Below are 20,932 nucleotides of genomic sequence, written 5' to 3'. Positions count from 1 at the left end.
TCAGTGGAGGTCTGTTGCTTGCCCAACATGCCCTAGATGTGCAAGAGTTTCGGAGTCAATTTACCATTGTTAATGGGAATGCACAGAAGCACAGAGGGGTTGGTCTACGATTGCACACCTCTTTGGTGGGATTAAGAGGGATGCGATCATTTCTTTTGGTTCTATCATTTGGTTGACACAATCTGGGCCTCAGCTGAGGTTCGAGGGGACTGACAGGAGCTTGGCCATTATGGTTAGGCAAGGAGTTGCTCGGCAGTGCTGTCATTAGGATTTGCCACTCACACACTTTATTCCTCCGGCACAGAGGTTAGACAATTCTTGGGAGATTATTGCTAGCATCTCAGCCTGGAATATCTAGAAGGCTAGATGCACCGAGGCCATTGAGGGTACTCCCGTTCTTGTTTCTCAGTGTCTTTGTCATGGCCCTGTGAAAATGGAACAATACAAGTGTGGGCATGGTGGTTGCAGAGTCAGAATATTTTATGATTCACATGGGGGGTGCCCGGACAGAGTTTAAGATGTGTGGACATCCCTAGATGTGAAGGGGGGAACTAGAAACATTAAACTTTAATGTTTATTAAAGTTTGCCCCTAGGCCTTAGTGGCCCTAGGGACTTATTAAAGTTTGGGGCCCTAGGGATTATTTTGGGGAGGAGGGCCACTCCACTTTTGGAGTAGTGCTTCTCTCTCCTCCCCCTCTCTCTAGCTTTTGGAAAAGGAGTCGTGGAGGAGCCTTCATGCGCATGTACACAAGCGTGGAGAAGTGGAAGAGCAAGTGGACTGCAGATTTTGGAGTGCTGCTGCTGTTTTTCTGAGTGTAAATCAGCCGTACAGATCTGTGCAAGTACACTCTCTCTCTCTCTCTCTCTCTCTGGTACAGGCTGTGGGTCTTCTTCTCTGCTGGACTGGCTGCGCACAGGTCCTGAACAGGCTGTGCAGACAAGTTTTCAGCAAGTACAGTACTGTACGGCTGTCGTATAGTGTACGGACAGCCAGGTACAGCAAGTATAGTTGCTGCAGGCGGTGCAGACAGTTGCTGGACAGGCCTGGTTACACAGATTCAGGCGACCAGAATCAGGACAGCAGGCTGCTTGTGCAAGTACAACTCTTGGCACGTATCCCGAGGTGGTACAGACGGGTACAGTGTTGTTTTTCAGATCTGTACTTTCAAAGACAGCATAGGAGTGAACACCAAGAGGAGGGTACAGACAAGTACATGCACATATGTGAAGCAGGGTTGTGGATACAAGTGCCTGCAAGTACAGATTGGTACCGTTGCTTCCTCCAGTGCTGTTTCACGAGCTGAATTTGGTAAGCTCCGTTTCTGTTCATCTATCTCTCTTTCTACTGCTTGATGTCTGTTGCAGATATGAGTTATCTGGCCCCTTGTGAGAGGAGGGGTATGGCAGATTGACAAGGGTTGAGACAAAGTTTGGACGGCATATGTATGTATGAGCTGAGATGATGTATCATGCACTTGAGTTATGCCAGATGTATGCCCATGGCTGGCCTGCTTAGTGGTCTTGGCTGATCACAGGGAGGCACAGTGTGTTATTGTGGAACACAGATCTGTGTGCATAGATCCTCTGTGCTATGAGGGATTGTGGGCCGTCAGATTGGACATACAGGTGTAAACTCTTGGCTGATTTTTGTTGTACTCGGCCATTCATATTATATTAATTGAATAAAGAAATACCGCAAGGGGCGCCAAGCTTTGGGGCCAACAGGTGTCGCTGTGTTTTCAGATTTGGGCACTCTAGCTCCAATCTGCTTTGTTTTCACATCTAGACTACAAGTGGACGGGTGATTGCTAATCTACCGCACTCTGGTTTTTATCAGAGGCCGGTTTCAAGGTTCCATTGCCGGGACCAATCATCAACTTTCTGAAGGGGGTGAGCTCGTGGTTGCTTTGAAGAAAGCCATCGCTGAAAATTCAGCAAACATGTCTGATACAGAGGATGAGTACTTCTATCATGAAGAAGAAGAGCAAGAGACTTCTCTTGAGAGAGATGTATCTGAGGATATTTTTGCAGGAGAAGAGGCTGCAGATGTTGAGCCTTATGAGGATGTAACACACCCAGAAGATGTGCATGGTAAAGAGGATGATGATGCTCGGTTCAAAGATCGCTTGGCTAGTGTTATGGATACTTTTATGCAGCTCACACAGAGCGAGAGATTTGCTGAATTTATGAGATCTCGCACAGAGCCCCAGAAAAAGAAGAAGAAGGTCCGTTCGAAGAATCTTCCTCAGGGTCATAGTGGTGCCATCCCACAGGAACCATCTTTTGGCCAGTTTCCGAATATGCAGCATGCTTATGGTGCAAACTCTCAGAGTTCTTCTATGGACAGCCAACCTATTCCTCAGCAGAATATGCATCCAGGTTATTTTGGTGGAGGTTCGATGTTCCAATCCATGACTGGGGGTTACCCTCAGGGAGGCATGGGTATGTATGGGCCTTTTGGAGCCAATTTTCAGCCTGGCGTGCAAGGGAATATGTATGGTGGTATGCAGTCCGGTATGCAAGGAAATATGTTTGGAGGCATGCAACCTGGGATGCAAGGCAATATGTTTGGTGGCATGCAGCCAGGTATGCATAATGGAATGTATGGAAACATGGCTAGAATGTATGGTATGCCTGGCATGGGAATGGGAAATGTTGACCCAATGATGGGTATGAATGTTGGGGGCAGCAATCTTGCGAAGCCACTTCCATATGACAATCTAACGCCTATGGGAAAGGCGAAGGATTACAAGGAAGGGGGAGCTGCAGTGAAGTTTGACACTTTCAGTGGGGCCAAGGATAAACTTAAAGCACTTACCTTTTTATAGCAGTTTGATGCTTCTTTTTCTGGTGGGAATTACACAGAGTCCTCTAAGGTGAGGAAAGCTGCCACTTTTCTCAAGGGCAATGCTTTGCAGTGGTGGTCTACTCTTCTTTTGCAGCAAGAAAGCTGAAAAGTTTGGGCATGCTTCTCGTGATGCTAAAGGGTCTTCAGAGACAAACTATAAGAAGTTGCCAATGCCCAAGAGGACTTCTAAGGAAAGACAGGCTTTGAGAGATGCTCAAAAGTGTTTTTACTGTACTGAAGAGGGGCATATGTCATTCAATTGTCCCAAAAGAAAGTCCCAAAAGGATCCTGACAATAAAGGAGAGCCCAAGCCAAAGAAACCAAAGCCTTCTGCAGGCTTAGTTCCTGATCTTGTGGGGGAGCAGCTAGGTGGTGAAGCTACAGAGTTGTGCAGGGCATGGGGCAAAGTGAGAGATCAGAATGCTTTGATCTTCTTTGACATAGGTGCTAGAGCCAACTTCATTTCACCAGATTTGGCTGGCCGATTGGGGATTCGCGCAGAGGAGATGGAGCCGTTACATGAGGCAAATATGGCTTGTCCAGGGTATGCAGAACCCGTTACTCCTATCATTGGGAAGCTTCGGCTTCATTTGCACGGTTATGTGGACAGCGAGGAGTTCTTCATCATGCCTTTGGATGGCTGTGATGTTTTGTTGGGGATGCCATGGTGCCACAGGGTACATGCGGTGGTGGATACTTACAATAGGAAAATTACTCTGACTCATAGAGAGAAAGAGCATGTATTGGATGTAAAACTCAAAGGGGAATCTGTCCCTATTGTATCCGCTTCGGCGATTTCATCAGTAATGAAAAAGCATCTTTCCGCGTACTTGATTTATGTAAAGGATGCACAGGATGATGAGTCTAACTCTAATTTGTCAATGTTAGATAAAGACAGGACTGATTTCTTATGTGGGTTTCAAGACTGTTTTTCCGAGTCAGTGCCAGGAGAATTACCTCCTGAGAGGCCAGAAGATCATGCCATAGATCTGATTCCTGGTAGTACTCAACCGAATAGACCGCCGTACCGTGTTAGTGCAGCCCAACAGGAAGAGATTATGAGTCGGGTGTAGGAGCTTTTGAATAAAGGGTTGATACAGCCTAGCTCATCACCCTTTTGCTCACCTGTGCTCTTGGTGCAGAAGAAGGATCGTTCTTGGCGCATGTGTATTGATTACAGGGCGCTGAACAAGAATACCATCAAGAATCGATTCCCCATACTGAGGATCGATGACATCTTGGACCGCGTACAGGGCTCCACAGTTTTTAGTCGTATTGACTTGAAAAGCGGGTATCATCAGATACGCATTAGACCCGAGGATGTGCATAAGACAGCATTCCGAACCACGTTTGGATTGTATGAGTTCTTGGTTATGCCCTTTGGTTTGACAAATGCGCCTGCCACATTTAACAGAATGATGGACAAGATTTTCAGACCTCATAGAGAGTTTGTGGGCACATTCTTTGATGATATGATTGTGCATTCACAAACTGAGGAAGAGCATAGAAGGCATTTGGCCATTGTGTTTGCAGAACTCAGAAACCATAGGTTGGTGGTTAATGGCAACAAGAGTGAGTTCTTTTTGCAGGAGATACATTTCTTGGGGCATATTGTGTCTGGTCATGGAGTCCGTATGGATCCCGCAAAGGTGGAAGCAATACTTAATTGGCCAGCTTTGAGGACCGTGCATGATGTACGCAGCTTTCTAGGATTGTGTTCCTATTACAGGCGGTACATAGGGCACTTTGCTGAAATTGCTTCGCCTCTTCATGCTTTGACGAAGAAAGCAACTCCGTTTAGATGGGCTGATCGGGAAATTACAGCATTCGAAAAGCTCAAAGAAAAGCTTACTTCGGACCCAGTATTGGTGTTACCGGACCTCCGAAAGGCTTTTGTTGTCCAGTGTGATGCATGTGGAAGTAGCATTGGTGCAGTTCTCATGCAAGAGGGACATGTGATAGCCTATGAGAGTAGAGTTTTGCAAGATGCCGAGAAGCATTTACAGGTGTATGAGAAAGAGATGTTGGCTGTAATTCACGCTCTTTCTACATGGAAACACTACTTGCTTGGGGCTGATTTCACTGTACAGACAGATCATCAGACCTTGCGTTATTTCCTCACGCAGACTAAGCTTTCAGAGAAGCATATGCGTTGGGCAAACTTTTTGTCAATGTTTCACTTTCAGATTGTGCATGTGGAAGGCAAAAAGAATGTAGTGGTAGATGCTTTGTCACGCAAGCCACAGGTCTCTGCAGTTTCACTTGCTTATCATCATGAGCTTGATGAAATGAAAGAGCAGTATGCCCATGATGAGGACTTTGAAAGGTTATATGATCAGATGTCTGAGGGTCAGCGGCATGAGCATTATACTCTCAGAGATGGGTTTTTATTGATGCATGGCAGACTGTGTGTTACCAGGCCATTGCGACTCAAGGTTATGATTGAAAGTCATGCTCCACCGTATGCAGGTCATAGAGGTATTGACGCCACGGTCAAAGCAGTGGAGACTTTCTTTTATTGGCCAACCTTGAGAAGAGATGCTGATGCCTTTGTGAGGCAATGCATCGTATGTCAGAAGGTAAAGTTTGACCATCAGAAGACACCAGGGTTATTACAGCCTTTACCTATTCCGGATAGACCTTGGGAGAGCATTGCCATGGATTTTGTATTTGATCTTCCACGGACACAAACGGGAAATGATGGCATTTGGACTATCATATGCAGGTTCAGTAAGCAGGCACATTTCATTCCCGTGCGGAAGACAATTAAAGTGGATCATATGGTGAAGTTGTTCATGGCGAACATCTTCAAGTATCATGGCTTGCCTACGTCTATCATTAGTGACCGTGATCCACGGATGACGAGTTTGTTTTGGAGAGGGTTGTTCGACAACATGGGTACAACTCTCAAGTTTTCATTGTCATTTCATCCACAGACAGATGGTCAGTCAGAAGAGGCTAACTCTACAGTGTTAGATCTTCTCAAGTGTTATGTGTTAGAGCACAAGCAACAATGGGAAAAGTATCTTCCTTTGGTGGAGTTTGCATATAATAACACTGTACATAGCTCGACAGGCAAGGCGCCTTTTGAGATTGTAGGAGGAGGGAAGAAGGTTCCACCCATTTTGCATACAAAGGATAAGATCTTTGAGGCTGATCAGTATGTGGAGAGCTTGGATGAAGCTTATCGGAGAGTTAAGTTGGCCCTCCAGAAAACTCAGCAGAAGCAAAAGAAAGCCGCAGACCGTCACAGACGTGATTTACAGTTTGCATTGGGTGATTGGGTTCTTTTGCGCTTTGAAAAGGCTAGACTCAAGAAGATGAAGGGTAAAGAGCGCTTATTCCCTTAAGTTGAGCATGCGATATTATGGGCCTTTTCAGGTTTTGGAAAAGATTGGTGAGGTAACCTATCGATTGAAGTTACCAGATCACTGGAGAATTCACAATGCTTTTCACGTGAGTCTTCTTAGATCTTTCCGTGGGGATGTACCTGACGATGTATCAGATGAGGCTCAGCCGGAAGTTGAGGAACTTGATGAGGTTCTGATTCCAGAGCAGATACTGGCAAATAAAGAAAGGAAGGTACGAGGTAAAGTTTCCCGTCGCTATATTGTGAAGTTCAAGAACTATTCACCGATGGATGTGAAGTGGATGGAGGAAGGTGACTTAACAGATTCACCTCACGTTTTGCAGCTTTATCTCGTTGCCTTTGAGTTAGAGCCGACTCTTATTGTGGCTCATTCAGGTTCAACAGAGCATGGGTCTGGAGCATTACCTGATGCTCAAGCGGGGGGTAGCACCTCCACTCCCTTGATACAGACAGGCTCAGATGACATCTAGAGGTCGCTTGGTGCAGTTTTTATCTCACCCGAAGGTACTGAGGCTGACAGTACATCTGTTTATGGGACTTCTATGACATATGTGTACTAGTCACATGAGATTTTTGTGGATATGTATGGTTCATAGTGGTATACAACTTGGACTATTACTATGCCATTGGTTTGCAGTGAATGATGTTACATGGCTTAGAGAGATTGGGACGTTGATCTTGCCATACTGTATATTTCACTTTGGATATTTTGATGCATCACCAGAATGCAATCGAGGACGCTTGCCATTTTTCAAGAGGGGGGTATGTCATGGCCCTGTGAAAATGGAACAGTACAAGTGTGGGCATGGTGGTTGCAGAGTCAGAATATTTTATGATTCACATGGGGGGTGCCCGGACAGAGTTTAAGATGTGTGGACATCCCTAGATGTGAAGGGGGGAACTAGAAACATTAAACTTTAATGTTTATTAAAGTTTGCCCCTAGGCCTTAGTGGCCCTAGGGACTTATTAAAGTTTGGGGCCCTAGGGATTATTTTGGGGAGGAGGGCCACTCCACTTTTGGAGTAGTGCTTCTCTCTCCTCCCCCTCTCTCTAGCTTTTGGAAAAGGAGTCGTGGAGGAGCCTTCATGCGCATGTACACAAGCGTGGAGAAGTGGAAGAGCAAGTGGACTGCAGATTTTGGAGTGCTGCTGCTGTTTTTCTGAGTGTAAATCAGCCGTACAGATCTGTGCAAGTACACTCTCTCTCTCTCTCTCTCTCTCTGGTACAGGCTGTGGGTCTTCTTCTCTGCTGGACTGGCTGCGCACAGGTCCTGAACAGGCTGTGCAGACAAGTTTTCAGCAAGTACAGTACTGTACGGCTGTCGTATAGTGTACGGACAGCCAGGTACAGCAAGTACAGTTGCTGCAGGCGGTGCAGACAGTTGCTGGACAGGCCTGGTTACACAGATTCAGGCGACCAGAATCAGGACAGCAGGCTGCTTGTGCAAGTACAACTCTTGGCACGTATCCCGAGGTGGTACAGACGGGTACAGTGTTGTTTTTCAGATCTGTACTTTCAAAGACAGCATAGGAGTGAACACCAGGAGGAGGGTACAGACAAGTACATGCACATATGTGAAGCAGGGTTGTGGATACAAGTGCCTGCAAGTACAGATTGGTACCGTTGCTTCCTCCAGTGCTGTTTCACGAGCTGAATTTGGTAAGCTCCGTTTCTGTTCATCTATCTCTCTTTCTACTGCTTGATGTCTGTTGCAGATATGAGTTATCTGGCCCCTTGTGAGAGGAGGGGTATGGCAGATTGACAAGGGTTGAGACAGAGTTTGGACGGCATATGTATGTATGAGCTGAGATGATGCATCATGCACTTGAGTTATGCCAGATGTATGCCCATGGCTGGCCTGCTTAGTGGTCTTGGCTGATCACAGGGAGGCACAGTGTGTTATTGTGGAACACAGATCTGTGTGCATAGATCCTCTGTGCTAAGAGGGATTGTGGGCCGTCAGATTGGACATACAGGTGTAAACTCTTGGCTGATTTTTGTGTTGTACTCGGCCATTCATATTATATTAATTGAATAAAGAAATACCGCAAGGGGCGCCAAGCTTTGGGGCCAACAGGTGTCGCTGTGTTTTCAGATTTGGGCACTCTAGCTCCAATCTGCTTTGTTTTCACATCTAGACTACAAGTGGACGGGTGATTGCTAATCTACCGCACTCTGGTTTCTATCAGAGGCCGGTTACAGTCTTTGCAGGATTTGGAGTGATATTATTCACACCATTATGGCTACCTGGGCCAGAATCCAAGGATCTTCGAGAGCTACGGAGAGGAAGCACGCCCAATTTATGAGAGTGTAACATTGGTATCTTTTTCACATCCTCTCATTCGGGACCCTATTGGCAGCACAGGGCTCCTGATTGGTTGAGATCTCCACCTTGCTTGTTGGTGTGAAATCTCCATTTTGTAAAATTTTTCATACTTAATAGAAGTCTACTTTCTGAAAAAAAAACTGGTCTGTTTAACCATTTTAAAGTGCAAAATCTGAACATGCAAATGTTGTAATTAGTTTAGAGTAAATTCTGTCAATGCATGTACACATTTCAAGTAGTAAATCGAAGTTAAAAACATAAACATACAAAAATGGTCAAAGTTTAGAGGAACTTTCGTCAATGTGGTGGTTTGATTTACTTAGCGAAGCAAACAGTCATGCTGGATGTGAATAGTTATGTACTCCACATGCAAATACACATAAGGGTAGATCTTAATACTACCTTCATGACCTGCCTCAACTCCGTTATTCAAAAACCATTGATGCATTAACCCGGCCTTTTGAAAAAGAGGAGGCATTTGAGAGCCTTTGAAGTCTACATTTCATTCATTCAACCACCATTACTTTCTTCTAGCTTTCATATAACATCCTGCAGCATGATCCAGCAGCTACTCGATTTTCTTGGAGATACATTGTAATCTGCTATAATGATGCTTGCAAATTTCGGCCAATCCTTGTGGATACTACTGTGACCACCATCTAATTCATTTTTTACACTTCTGCTGTATGATTGCAAGGACCTACTACTTAATTTACTTGAGACTGGATCAACCTGAACTGCACAAGGGAAATGTGCTGCATGATTGCGTGGACCTACTAAATTTACTTGGGACTGGATCAACCTGAACTGCACAAGGGAAACAAACATGCGAGGAACCGCATAGGAACTCCAGGAATTCTAGAAGGAACTAGATCAGCTGTAAAGCCAACTTCTTGGGCTCAGAGTAGGAGAATTTACATGTGGAACATGAAGCGTACTTTATTTGAAATAACATGAAAAGCATACCAAATCAGCATATGGGGAACTTCCAATATCTTACAGTGCAGCCTCTAAATACTGCCAAGCACTCCCAACTGCTCAGATCCCTTCAATCAAATTAAGCGTTCAGAGAAGAAGGTGTCCTGCATTTTTTAGAACCAAGTATTAATCAGAAGTGCCAAAGTGAGTGATGCAATCATTCCAATGGCTAGCTCCTTTAAAAGACTATACTAGTGGCAATTGGAAATCACCTGCCAAATTGAGGTATGCTGTTTCAGGCTGACTGAGCCAACTGGTGGGACCTTTATTACAACATTAAAAAACGTTTTGCAATGCCTACATGGGAGGCAAGGGTCGCCGACAAGTAGGACATTCCATTTTGATGTCCATCCAGCGTTGTAGACAACCAGCATGGAAAAAATGGTCGCATGGAGTTACCTGAAAGATCCAAGCACATTACAATTCGCGGTAATATTGAGGGTAAGATGCCTACCTTTCCAATACGTCAAGGTGACCTAACCCTCCAATATGAATGATGCAACACCATGAAGATGACATTGGACCCCTTCAATACTCACCATACATTCTGAAGCTCGTTGCCTGGTGTCAACAGCAGCCATACAAATCACACAATCCATAGAAACATTGTCATCTCTATGAACCCTCCTGAAATAGCTATACTTCTCTGGTAACAACTGCAATGATAAAGAGGGATGTTTAAATCAGGACTTTTTAGTGTAAGCTTTGACTTTAAATTGTGAGCTATTTTTGTCCTCAGAATTTGAAGAGAAACACAGAATCGAACAGTACAAAATCCTCTCTCTCTCTCTCTCTCTCTCTCTCTCTCTCTCTCTCTCCAACCGTTGGTCGTATATGCCCTCGTGTTGCATTCTACCGACATTAATACCTCTCTCTCTCTCTCTCTCTCTCTCTCAAGCTTCTAGTGGTAAGGTTATCACACGGATGGAAGCAATGCAGGCTCCGCATGTGGGATGGATTAGTTTCATCAGTCCCAACAATCCATTGGAAGGGACCACCTCCACCCAATCTTTCTTGGTGGTCTCCGGTTCTTCCCGCAACTTATCACTCGCAGCCCTTAACTGCTCCAAGTACGTCCTTAGACCCTCCTGAATATTTAGTTCCACTTCCTCCACTGTATGGTCCTTGACCGTAGCCTTTCCGGCTTCCATCTCTGCCCAGAGTTCCCTATCACTAGGATAGCCTCTGGCATTTCCTGTTGTTGCATCTGGGTCTTCTTCGACAGCCGAACTACTACTCCTGGTGGTTCACCTTTGCTGCCTTGTATCTCCTTGCGGAGGCCCTCCAACTGTTTTTCATGTTGGTTCAGGACCCTGTCGAGCACCTTCTTCAGTTCGCCCAGCACCTTCTTGGCGTTGTCCTCCACTGTCATTGGTGTATGCCTCCAGCTCCTGTAGATTCATTGTGGCTATTTCCTCCTAGTTTCTGTCCTGGGGGCCTATCAGGCAAGGGTGGGTGGGAACGCAAACGGGGTGTGCACAGTCACAGCAAGAGCACAGCAGCGCGGGCGGGTGGGTGTGAGCAGGCGCATCAAAGGCGCAGCAGTGCGGGTGCAGCAAAACAGGGCGGAACAGGGCACGCAGTGCAGCAGGGAGCGCAGGCAGGGATGGGCATCAAGTGATAACGCCAGCAGCGCGAAGCGCGAGCAGGGCAAGGTGCACACGGTCATGCCATCGCTGCTGCTGCGAGAGAGAGAGAAAAGAAAGAAAGAAAGAAAGATTTTATTAACGTCTTCCAAAAGACCGAACTCGGCCTATGAGACAAATCGGAGTACCTGTATGGAGAGAGAGAGAGAGAGAGAGAGAGAGAGAGAGAGAGAGATTAAGTGTCTACTAAAGACCCGATGTAGCCTATGTGATACAATAATGTCCATGGCATATCTCATCATGGAATGGAAAATAAAATAGAAACCAAACAGTAACATAGCTATCTCACTTGGGTGATTCAAAACTGTCCATGGAAACTCATCATGGAATACTAGGAACATAGAAACATGAGAGCAACATCAGTCCCCCAGTACACTCTCCAAAATATCAAGCATGGGGCTAATGAGTATGGCCGGGAGGTCTCCCTTAGCTATGTCACGTGGACAGGTAGCTCGATGGCGGTGGAGCACGTCCAGGATCTGGAGCTGATAAGGGGATCGTGGCCAACGGCCAGGGGCATTAGACACACTGAAGTGCCGAGGTCTGGTCTGGGGTAACTCCTCTGGGTCCAGAGCAACTTGGGGTGGGTCCATAAGATCCACTGTATCGGTGTCCTACCTCCTGGGTCCAGAAGAAACTGGTAATGGTTGGCTAGCGAGGGAGGGGGCGGGGTGGCTGGGGCCGAAGCTCTCTCAAGAAAGTGTCCCTGTGTCTGGGGAGCTCAAACAAGAAAAAGCCTAGGTAACAGTGGTCCGGGAAGTCAATGCATTATTTTGGAGAGTGGACCAAATCCCTCACGATACAAATAGTGAAACCTCTTGCGGATCTCATGGTATACTGGGCAGCGGCATATGTAATGCTCCTCTGTCTCAACCTCTGTGTGGCATAATCAGCAGATCCTCTCCTCTGTGTGTATATCAGCCATCTGTCTCTCACAGCATTGTTAGCTAGTTCCTTTTTCCATGGCTCAATATTTTTTATGGATTCATTGTACTACTTTTAGGTCTCATAGACCCTTGGGGTCTTTTGAAGACATTAATATAACCTCTCTCTCTCTAGCATTGGCTATGCTAGAGAGACAGTGCCACCAGGCGCATTTTCAGGAGCCCCAGACGAAGGGGTGGCTATTTGACACATTAGTCACACCGGCATTGATGTATGGAGCAGCGGTATGGGCGCCAGGCCTTGCTACCCATTGGTGGACACGAATAGAGAGACCACAGGCCCTCATGATGGCACGCATGATACGCAGCAAATTGTCAGTACCTCATGACATTATCCGAGCAGAGTTTGCTGCGCCTCCTATGATGGTAGAGGCCATATTTCAGACTATATGCCTGCTAGACAGATTCAGAGAGATGCCACAGGACAGATTGTCATACAGAGCTTTTGAGGCATCTAGACAGCTGGCTGAGGCAGGAGACAGAGGATCATGGTATGCACAGGTCACACATTGGTTCTCACAGCATGGCCTAGACATGGATCATCTACCACCATTCCAGTATGACAGGGATGCACCACATATCCGTCTCTCTCATAGTGAGAGGAACAAAGTATTGAGACAGGATCTATGGCAGCTCTATACACGAGAGACATGGATATCGCCTACACAGCCTCTTCCACCGAAGATGCTATACTACAGAGATCGCTTCATGAGTATCACTGATGATGGATTTATAGAGAGGCCTAGATACATGGAGAGCTTTTTACCACACGGCTCCCGAGTGGCTATTGGTCAGCTTAGAGTTTCATCACACCGATTGGAGATTGAGACTGACAGAGCAGCACGAAGCCCCCGAGAGGAGAGGGTATGCAGATTGTGCAGAGAGGAGGTGGAGAGTGAGGAGCATTATGTATGCAGATGCAGAGCATATACAGCCATCAGAGAGAGATATCCCATTTTATTCAGAGAGCCACATTCCCTACGCCAGATCTTTGAGGCAGCAGACTAGCGCATACTGGGGAGATTCATTCTAGACATACAGCGCCATAGAGAGACATTATTACAGGCTCAGACGGCTCCAGAGGGGGGGCGACAGACACAGATTACTACATTTTTTCAGAGATCCATCCCCCTCCCAGCCCCTACACGGCAAGGAATTACTCTCCAGAGAGCAGAGACACTTAGAGCCCGCAGGAGACAGAGGACACCTGGCTTTCGGACACCACGCCTATACCAGAGAGAGATGACAGAGATCAGAGCTCAGTTTCACAGAGAGGGTGCGGAGCGACTGGCTCGCTTCAGAGCACACCCAGGCATGTTCTTCAGGGAGCTGTGGATACCCCCTTCACTGATGTATACCATTTTATACCCCCAGTATGGTACAGGATGGAGCTAGCTAGGTTGCATATCATGATAGTATACTCCATGCATATAGCTTTGCATTCTCCTAGTAGTAGAGCTCCATCCCCCGCACACCCAGATTCAGGTTTTTTGTTCAGTACTTATTCATTTTGTTGGGATGACAGAGGATACCCCATATAGGTACTCCGATTTGTCTCATAGGCCGAGTTCGGTCTTTTGGAAGACGTTAATAAAATCTTTCTTTCTGTATGTACATTGGACTAGTGTCCATGGCAGTTGTTTATGTCGGGGATTGATGCCACTCATGTGATACTGTAGACTTGGCTTTCCGTTGGGACTTGTGCCTCCGTATATATGCCCGAAAATGCTTGGTGGATTGGTGTTCCATTGGGTCTGGTACCTCGTGTACTTGCCTGGAGCACGTCTATTTTGGTATAGTCTCATGAACGGGGATTGTCCATACCAATGCTGCATTGCATAGCATCTTTATGTGCTTGCTTGCAATTGAAATTGCGTTTTCATGCTTGCTTGACCAATGTGTAGTTCCGGGTAAGGGGACGCCCGTCCGCGAACCGTGCGTGTGAAACTGTCTGCTGACATGGTTATGTGGCATGTGACAGGTGGTAAGTATTGATCCTAAACTTGGCCCTAGGAGTTAGCACTAATTTATAAGTGAATGTGTACACACTTCATTAAGTTTTGGGCGACCAGAACTCACTTATAAATTATGACCAGCCAGGTGTTCACACACACTGATGTCCCGAGGTGGACATAACCCAATGTCGACCGCCGAGACCTTATCCCCTTTCTACAAAGGGAGTAACCAGCCATGTGTCCACTCTAGGTTGACTGAAACCAGATTCTTTGTTATGTTCGAAACGTAAAGTACATCTGCAAGGTACTTCACTTTGCCATCCTGCATAGACAATGGCACATCTCCACCATGGGCAATCGGATGAGCAGTGTCATCCCCTGTTTCCACAAAACCTGGTCTTTCAAGGTTTTTCATCTCCTTGAACCACTCCCCATGACTTGTCATGTCGTTCGAAGCACCTGAATCCACATACCATACATCATCTTTTTGTGCTGCTTTAACATTTTCAGACATGGCATTCACGACATGCTACATAACAAACAACCTTTCATTATCCTCATTGTTTTTGCTTGAGGATGCATAGTTGTTCTGCTGCACTTTCCCATTTTGCAGCACCTGCCTGCCACCTACACTGGACAACTCACCACCTCACTCCTCTTTCTCTCTCTAGAGTTTGGCGCCTCCTTCATGAGGGTTGTTGGGCTGCATTTTCTTAACATTCTCCTTCCCAACTCCATTTCCAAGCTTGCTAGAGTGTTTTTGGATACTAATCACTCTCCTACACACTCCCAATGACTGAAATTCAGCAAAACAGCTCTCTTTATTGCTGTAATTTCTGGTCTTTTTGCTGAAAACCCTAATTTCAGCTCTCCTTTCTCAAGTTGAACCATAGGGGAAGCTTTCCCAAGGTTCCCTTCATCCTCTTGAAGACTTTTGTCGCGAAGAAAGGCGACAAATCAAAGATCTCAACACTCCAAGAACTTCCATCGCGAAGACTTCCGCTGTCATTGACTCTACTTGCTATTGGTAAGCTTTTATGCTTAAATATGGGAGCAAGTAGCAGGAGGGAGGAACCGGATTACAAGATCACATACCCTGTGTAGTGTTCTCTTGTCCTACGTGCTCTCTTGCAGATTGTTGCTACCATGTGTTGGTGGAACAATAGAGAGCGGATGGTAGGGAACATGGACACTTGAGAGGGTAGTGTGGGTTGCAAGTCTACATCGACAACCACTTGTTTGCAATACTGTATTCATATGCATTGGTATGGAAATCTGGTCAGAAATGCCCATGCCACTATGTACTTGATTCTCCCAAGATCAATATACTTTATTTGAGGGAGGGGTCGGCCGTTCCGGCTCATTGTGTGTCTCTTGTCAATTCAACAATTTACTTCTTGTATTTGAACAAGTGTCCATCTAATCTTAGTGTATTTAAGTGTATTGATTAGCATTGTGTTCAACCAAGTTACATTGGTATCAGAGCATACGGTTCTCTTTCACTTCTATCGTGAGAGATGATCACCGTGAACACTAGCTATCTCTACACTTAGAACATTATGGACAGCCATACAATGAATGTTGGAGATGCTAACACAAGAGGCGGGGACAATGAAATGCATGCTTCCAATGCTTTACAGGATGAGCAAACTCATGTGGTGCACAATAGGGAACATGAATATGTGGGACAGCCGTCTCGTGGCAAAGAGAAGATGCAAGAAGAAGAGTCCATAGTCTTGAGGGCTAAACTTACTCGTATGCAGGCTCTCCTCCATGCACAACAAGAAGAATTGAATCTCTACCGCCGCGAGGATCCATTGATACATGACCGTTTGAAGACCAAGAAAGCTGAATCTTATATGGATCATGCAATGGCAATGATTGCTCAAGAGTTGCACATGCAACCGAGGGATGCAGCACGTGCATACTTGGCTCGTACCGAGGATGCCTATGCAGAAAAGGCAACCATCCCACATGTCTTGGAATCCCCACAAGTGCCCGAACAAGAACTTATGTCTAAGAGGATGAATCTCCATGCTATGGGAGAGGAACAATCAGTGACTTCACGCCATGCAAGAAAACCTTAAGTAGCCCGTGAAGGATACAATGTTTATGGCAGTGGTCAAAATATATGTCAAATGCCATTGCCGGCTGAAAATGTGCATACACAACACATGCAACATGGGCTGCAATTTTCTGTTGGTGCAGGTATTCCGCGTATCTCTCATGCCACTCATGCCTTGGAGTGTGCTCGTGAGGGAGAAGTTATGGCTGCAAAATGTATCAATGCATGTTGAGAGGCCAGCCATGCCTCATGCTTACAGGGCACATGTATCTATGCTTTATGCATCACCTTCTGGTTCAAAAATGATGCCAGTCACAGGGGCTGTCCCAATGGCGCCTTCTTCATGAGGGCTGTTGGGCTGCATTTTCTGCACATTCTTCTTCCCAACTCCATTTCCAAGCTTGCTAAGGTGATTTTCAAGCTTCCTAGAGTGTTTCTGGATACTAATCACTCTCCTACACACTCCCAATGATTGAAATTCAACAAAAAAGCTCTCTTTATTGCTATAATTTCTGGTCTTTTTGCTGAAAACCCTAATTTCAGCTCTCCTTTCTCAAGTTGAACCATAGGGGAAGCTTTCCCAAGGTTCCCTTCATCCTCTTGAAGACTTTTGTCGCGAAGAAAGGCGACAAATCAAAGATCTCAACACTCCAAGGACTTCCATCGCGAAGACTTCCGCTGTCATCGACTCTACTTGCTATTGGTAAGCTTTTATGCTTAATATGGGAGCAAGTAGCAGGAGGGAGGAACCGGATTACAAGATCACATACCCTGTGTAGTGTTCTCTTGTCCTACGTGCTCTCTTGCAGATTGTTGCTACCATGTGTTGGTGGAACAATAGAGAGCAGATGGTAGGGAACATGGGCACTGGAGAGGGTAGTGTGGGTTGCAAGTCTACATCGACAACCACTTGTTTGCAATACTGTATTCATATGCATTGGTATGGAAATCTGATTAGAAATGCCCATGACACTATGTACTTGATTCTCCCAAGATCAATATGTCAATTCAGCAATTTACTTCTTGTATTTGAACAAGTGTCCATCAAATCTTAGTGTATTTAAGTGTATTGATTGGCATTGTGTTCAACCAAGTTACAAGCACAGCTCCCCACGAGACTCCAATTCTATAGAAAGAAGTTATCAGAGTTACAAAGGATGGGTTCATTAAGAAACCCGCATCTCTATAGACACGTCTCATGTAATCAAAATTGCATTGGACAGTTGAGTTGTACCAAGCCTTTGACCAGCCTTGCACCTTCTTCAAGTGTCCAAACAGCCCAAGTATGTACCAATGGCACAAGCTTTGCCCTGAAAGCAGCCAAAAAGCAAAATAATCCAAATAGACACCTTCCCAGGTGCCCAACAAGGTAGATAAAGCAAATCCTCTGGAAAGCTTTAAATATCAGCCCCCAAATCAGCCCGGGGAGCAGTGAAACGTCCAAACGTTCATTTCAGCACCAAACCACCCAGTCTCAAATTCTGCACCCTAGTACAGGCCTGTCCATACAATCCATGCATTCATGCGGACGCCCTTACAATGTCCATAAGATCGTATGCATGTGAGTAAGTCGTCTGTACAAAGCAACCTGAAAACTCGAGCAGCCAGGCAGCTCTTCCATATAACTTGGGAGTGCATACATTAAAGATACGAGGATGAAACGGGATCAATTTTCTTAATGGGTGATGGCCTCCTTTCTCATGCTTTCCATACTTACTTCAAGCTTTTTATTTGGCATTGATTTTTGTGTTGACCTTAGACTCAAGTCAGTAAACAATAACAACAAAAATAAAAATATTAGGTTTCATGCCTACCTCCCTACACATACAAACGCCCAAGTTATCAGTGCACAAAGCGAACCATAAGGTGGGGCCCACAATCACACGCCGATCCTTGAGCCTTTCGGGCATCCCTAAATCCCATGCACAGTCATATGCATAAAACCAAGCAATGACCACGCCCAAAACAAGTCACACTAACATTCTCATGCAAACAAATCTCAGATCTTATAGAGCCTAGCAACGATCTTCCAGACAGGAGAAAATTGGTTGGTGACACAAATAATTAAGTCCATTCTTGATCTCAAAGCCTGAGAATCAACTTCCATAGTCTGTAATGCCGCCTTGTACTCTGAAAAGACTGGCTTGCAGATCGTATCAGGCTACTCTGCTAATACGATCCTACCCACCAGGGTGACGGACTCCAGCAATGTTCCTGCATTCAAATGCTTAAGTTCTACTCTGAGAGGATGCACTTGAGGTAAACCTTGGTTGGCAAAATCTAAAGGTTGTGATGGAGTCCTCAGGTAGAGAACCACATCCAATCAAAAGCCAATGAAGAATGAATCCTAGCACCACTGTTGCAAAGAAAGTGAAATATAACAAACAGGTAGCCCAGCAGTGAGTACTTGTGACTCGGAGGCCCTGACACCATCAGTTGGTACTGTGGCTGCTTTGCAAGACCACAAGTTGTAATGCCTTCGGGCGGGAAGACCAAGCCGCCTCCAAGCACGTACTATCCATGGAGGATTCTCTAGTAGGATGCAAGAGGTAGGGGAGAAGTCAAGGGTGAGATCTCTAGCGCTAGGTGGCACTTTGAAGATGACTAGAAAACAAAGTCAAGGGTGAGATCTCTAGAGCTAGGTGGCACTTTGAAATGACCAGAAAACAAAGTGAAGAGGAGAATCTAAGTGATTAGGGGAGAAGTCAAGGGTGAGATCTCTAGAGCTAGGTGGCACTTTGAAAATGACGAGAAAACAAAGTGACCATTTATAAGTAGAAAAAACTTACCGCCATAAAAGCAGGCATACTCTTTGGGTATATATAATCAACCATAAAACATAGGTGGTAGCCATACGCATGGTTGTTAGAGGCGTCAGAGGCGTTTGGTACGAGGCGGGTATGGTACGCGCCTCGAAAGACTCGTATTTTTTAGAGGCGTCTGTTTTATATATATATATATAGTGATAGATAGATATATAGTGAAAGTTGAGAGAGAGAGAGAGACTAGAGTGTGTATGTATGAGCCTTGAGGGAGGGAGAGAGAGGGTGTGTATGAGAGAGGGAGAGAGTGTGTGTGTGTGTGAAAGAAAGAAAGCTGTATTAAACGTTTGCAAAAGGCCAAAATGACCTATGAGACCAAAATAGTCCATCCTCATCATCTGGATACATCATCAAGATTCAAGGGTACAACGTAAAATGAAATGAACTGAAATGAACCGGTAGAGTATAGAGATAGCTCCAAAAGTGGGTATAAAAAACATCATCATCCTAGTGTGTTTGAACTTTGAACTTTGGGTCTTGAGAAAGGCTTAAGGCAGGGAGGGAGAGAATGAGGGAGAGAGTGTGTGTGAGAGGGGCTGCCTTGGGCCCTTAAAGCCCTCGTCTAAAGACTCAAACCAGCAATAAAAATAAAAATAAAAATAAAAATTGGGTGGACACCTCGATCAGGCAGTCGTACGCCTCAGACTGTTAGAGGCACGCCTCGCACAACTATGGCCATATGGAAGGGAACAATGAACCCAGGGGGTAGGTTGTGAGATCAGGCACAAAATAAGTTTAAAATCTAGCCCATAGAAATCTTTTGGATTAATTCACGCATGGAAAGTAAGCATGCTTAACAGAAAGTTTGAGAATCAAACCTGGTGAGGGATGAACCAGCACGCGCCAAAATAATGCTGGAGGAGGAGAATAACTACTTGCACTAGTAGAAAGGTACTGAGACAGATACACCATTTGATGTCCACCACAACCCGCATGAAATTTTTTGGACATCCAAATGTGTATAAGGGAATGGCTAAACGAGTTACTGTGATTCCCAAGATATAGTGAACATGCAATGGTTTGCGCGTATCCCGTACAACATTGGTGACAATCTGTGGGATCCAAAAGGAGTAAAAACAGAACAAAATGTATGGTAGCATACTGTGAAACTCATACATGATGAGAATGCCTCCTAGAAGAACCCCATCTGCACAAATATCCACCCAGAATTGCATCAGCAACATAGAATGTCATATAATTGATTCAACATCATCTAAAAATAAACCATTTGATCGAAGGCCAACTTGTTAAGGCATAACAATTTGACAGGATGGAATTCCATACAAAATCGGGAGTAGAGAACTGAGAGTTCACGCCTCATTATTTCCCAGCCTTCACCAGAGTTCAAGGGCCGCCGGGCCTTCCAAATAGCAAGGAGGTATCTCATCTCAAATATTGAGAATATTACAAACTTGAAAAAAGCAGCTGTCGCAAATGCATTGAAAAGAGACTCTGCAGAACATTAATGACTTGGCGTCAGCGTCTCTCTCTCTCTCTCTCTCTCTCTCTCTCTCTCTCTCTCTCTCTCTCTCTCTCTCTCTCTCTCTCTAACTCTTTTTTATGCGACCAAGACCTGTCGCCGCCCGCAACTCTTCGCAGCCCCTGTTCGCTGTTCGCTACTGTCGCCGCCCGCAACTCTTCGCTGCTGTTCGCACCCCTGCTCGCCGCCGCCTTCTCTCCCACTATGCTAGCCCATCTACGTGTCCACCCACCCTTCCTCAGGCCCCCAAGGCAGCAACATAACACTCTCTCTCTCTCTCTCTCTCTCTCTCTCTCTCTCTCTCTCAGACCAGCGCATACTGGGGAGATACATTCTAGACATACAGCGCCACAGAGAGACATTATTACAGGCTCAGACAGCTCCAGAGGGGGGGCGACAGACACAGATTACTACATTTTTTCAGAGATCCATACCCCTCCCAGCCCCTACACGGCAGGGAATTACTCTCCAGAGAGCAGAGACACTTAGAGCCCGC

At 45.6% G+C, this 20,932-nt stretch overlaps 1 protein-coding gene across 2 annotated transcripts in view; it reads right to left on the bottom strand.

Annotated features, from left to right (window-relative positions):
- Window positions 1-8,974: 8,974 nt before the first annotated feature.
- Window positions 8,975-20,932, bottom strand: part of LOC147619616 (transmembrane E3 ubiquitin-protein ligase FLY1-like) — a 78,407-nt gene continuing 66,449 nt past the window's right edge. Inside the window, exons 11-16 of one of the 2 annotated variants that reach the window (XM_086773294.1) lie at window positions 20,241-20,408; window positions 19,775-20,103; window positions 10,064-10,180; window positions 9,737-9,923; window positions 9,513-9,628; window positions 8,975-9,423 (exon numbers count right to left, since the gene is read on the bottom strand). In XM_086773294.1, the coding sequence (XP_086629420.1) occupies window positions 9,822-9,923; window positions 10,064-10,180; window positions 19,775-20,103; window positions 20,241-20,408 (716 nt within the window). In that variant the 3' untranslated portion in view covers window positions 8,975-9,423; window positions 9,513-9,628; window positions 9,737-9,821. Of the gene's footprint in view, window positions 9,629-9,736; window positions 9,924-10,063; window positions 10,181-19,774; window positions 20,104-20,240; window positions 20,409-20,932 lie in introns of both variants that reach the window. The other variant, XM_086773293.1, reaches the window with a different exon arrangement.

This window comes from Cibotium barometz, chromosome 33 (genome assembly GCF_041138505.1).
Source record: "Cibotium barometz isolate CiBa-2024 chromosome 33, ASM4113850v1, whole genome shotgun sequence".
NCBI lineage: Eukaryota > Viridiplantae > Streptophyta > Polypodiopsida > Cyatheales > Cibotiaceae > Cibotium > Cibotium barometz.
Note: the sequence above shows the minus strand (reverse complement) of the source record. Positions and strands in the feature narration are given on the sequence as shown.